The sequence below is a fragment of the Montipora capricornis genome, chromosome 8 (genome assembly GCF_036669925.1).
Source record: "Montipora capricornis isolate CH-2021 chromosome 8, ASM3666992v2, whole genome shotgun sequence".
Taxonomy (NCBI): Eukaryota; Metazoa; Cnidaria; class Anthozoa; order Scleractinia; family Acroporidae; genus Montipora; species Montipora capricornis.
In genome coordinates, this window is record NC_090890.1 from 48,999,477 (window position 1) to 49,001,976 (window position 2,500).

At 42.0% G+C, this 2,500-nt stretch overlaps 1 protein-coding gene across 2 annotated transcripts in view; it reads right to left on the bottom strand.

Moving 5' to 3' along the window:
* Window positions 1-2,500, bottom strand: part of LOC138060496 (unconventional myosin-XV-like) — a 74,648-nt gene that overhangs the window by 8,726 nt on the left and 63,422 nt on the right. For both annotated transcript variants that reach the window (XM_068906294.1, XM_068906295.1), the window contains exons 51-53: window positions 2,236-2,310; window positions 472-568; window positions 1-123 (exon numbers count right to left, since the gene is read on the bottom strand). The exon at window positions 1-123 is cut by the window's left edge and continues 38 nt beyond it. In XM_068906294.1, the coding sequence (XP_068762395.1) occupies window positions 1-123; window positions 472-568; window positions 2,236-2,310 (295 nt within the window). The remainder of the gene's footprint in view (window positions 124-471; window positions 569-2,235; window positions 2,311-2,500) is intronic.

A 2,500-nucleotide genomic window follows, 5' to 3' on the forward strand; every position in this document is an offset into this window, starting at 1 on the left:
ATCGCAGGCCCTGCATCCATAACACGCGGCGGAAACACAAGCTGAACTTGATTCCTTGTCTTTCCATCATGCTCACAACATCCATGATATAATCAGTGACCTGAACTGGAACCATCACATTTTCTACAACAAAAACAACAACAACCAGAAACACAGTGAGACAAAAATTACGGGATAAAAACGAACTCGCAATCGACTAGCTACCGTGCAGTGCAGTCGCATGATCATAGGTTTAAACCCCTTTTAAGCCTGGATTTTTGAAACTCGTGAACCAGTTTGAATTGTAACACCTGCAAAATGGTGGACGAGTGAAAGTGGCGTCACACTGACGTCAACACGCGCATGCGTGACAGAACAGCGGGGAAATTCCTTGAGAGGTTTCCTTTCCTTTTGGCTTGAGACAAAAATCCCTCGGGACCCAGCAGGTTCTTTTGCTTTTTCAGGAAACAAAGATAACGCTACAACACTTACGCCCTTCAATGAAAGTACACAGTCCGTATTCCTTGTAATGATTTTGTGATGATAAATCCATGTCACAGCAAATCTCTTTGATCACATCATACCCAGTCTAAATCAGGAAAGTAACAAAGCATTCATAAGGTCAAATTTTCATTTCTACCTTGGTTCAACGAGCAGCTATCATAAGCTGCCAGGGTGTGCGAGGTCGCAGGTTGAAATTCGGCTTGGTCCCAACATTACTCAGAATCATTTTCAAAATTAAACGAAAGAAAATGTGCTAAACTTGTAATGACATCTGCAAATGGTTCGGGATTTCTTTTCTTCTCAAATAAGAAAGATAAAAGTTGGGGCTGTCTACAAAAGACTTCAAGTATCCATAAAGTTTGTGGGGCGTTCAAAAGCCGGTGTTATATTCTGGCTTTCAGAACTCTGTGGGAAAATATTATCACCAAGTGGTCGGCCTCAATGAGCGAAAGTGCGCCTTCGTTTAGACAACTGCGCCAGGCAAGTCAAGTCAAGCCCTCTCGTATAAGGACGATAATCCAAAGGTAGGCCCCGTCATCCATCTACCGTTGTTCGAAAATAACACTGTGGGCGGTAGACAACTCTAGCGGGGGACGGAACTTCCGGCAATTTGTCTTAGATTATTTAAAAATTCACAGGCTTTCTTTTTACGCAAAGACCCTTGGAAAGTTAACTGATAGAAAGCCTGGGAAATACCAATACCCTACCAATGCACATGACAATAGCCCTAAAAAAGGAGTGCTGTTTTTCAAGAATTGTTCTCAAATTGTTTTGTAAACACTGTTTTCCGAATCTTGTTTTTCGAATGGGTTTTGGCGATCTTGCAAAATTAGTGGAGACACTTCTCCTTCTTTTTTCTTTTTTCCTCTTGTTTCAGTTTTAACGGGAGTGTCTCACCAGTTTTGCAAACTGTTGTAACATTAGCGATAGTGATAGGCATAGCGATTTGGATCTCGATATTTTTATCATACCAAAGGTGCGTTCCTTTTAGCAAATCCGGATTCGGATTCACACAATCCGATTTTTGTTTCACCGTTCCATTTATCCGAATCTGAAATGCGATTCGAATCCAAGGAATCCACCCCAAATAGTGGATTTTTTGGATTCAATTTCAATCCGGATTCGGATCTCTGTTCCTTTATCCATTTCATCGCGCTCACGCGCAATGCTCCTTGGGAATTCATCATGGCGTCCAACGGATCGAACTCCACAGGTACGTGTTGTGCTGTTGTTTGAGTTTGTTTTCAAACGAATATTTCCGTGGGATAGAAATGAAATTGGTCTTAATTAGTTAAAATGCCGTCGTCGATAGATTCTGTGAGCTGGTATCCATCGTCGTCGACTAAATCAAGTAAAGCATTGAAAATTGCCAGCCTTCGAATGCCCGCCATTTTGTTTTTAATATCCGCGGAAGACTAGAGACGAGGCAGGGGGACTAGGGACGAGGCGGGAATCGGCAGGAAAAATCGTATTTCGGATTTCGTGTTTCATTTTGTACACTGAATCCCTAAAATCTCGATTTTGTAATCCGAATCCGGATTTGCTAAAAGGAACGCACCCAAAGTGACAAAGTCAAAACTTTATGAAGTAAGTCAATGCCACCCAAAACAGTCATTGCTCGAACTACTCTCACCCAGACCACCGACCAAGTGTTGATAAGACTTCTGGGTGCAAACCATTCGCTATTAACTGAGAAGTGAAAACTTATATAAAGACAAGTATGCTAGCGTTTTCTCTTAACAAAATACTTACCGAACTGGTTTGAACTTTTAACATACGCGTGCAGCCAGGGAGAAGGAAAACCTGTCGTTTCGTCTGACGCCCTTGCTGTAAAAAGTAACACCAAACACATCATACACATTAGGAAAACACCGAAAAAAATCACCTTCCCACTGAAGCCGGCCTCTGGTAAATCGACGACAATTCACTCCAGAAACTGTAGCAAATCTTTCTCGAGTGGATACAAATTGTTGCTCTAAGACTGTTTCTAATTACCCGTCGTGGCTAAAAAGTTGGC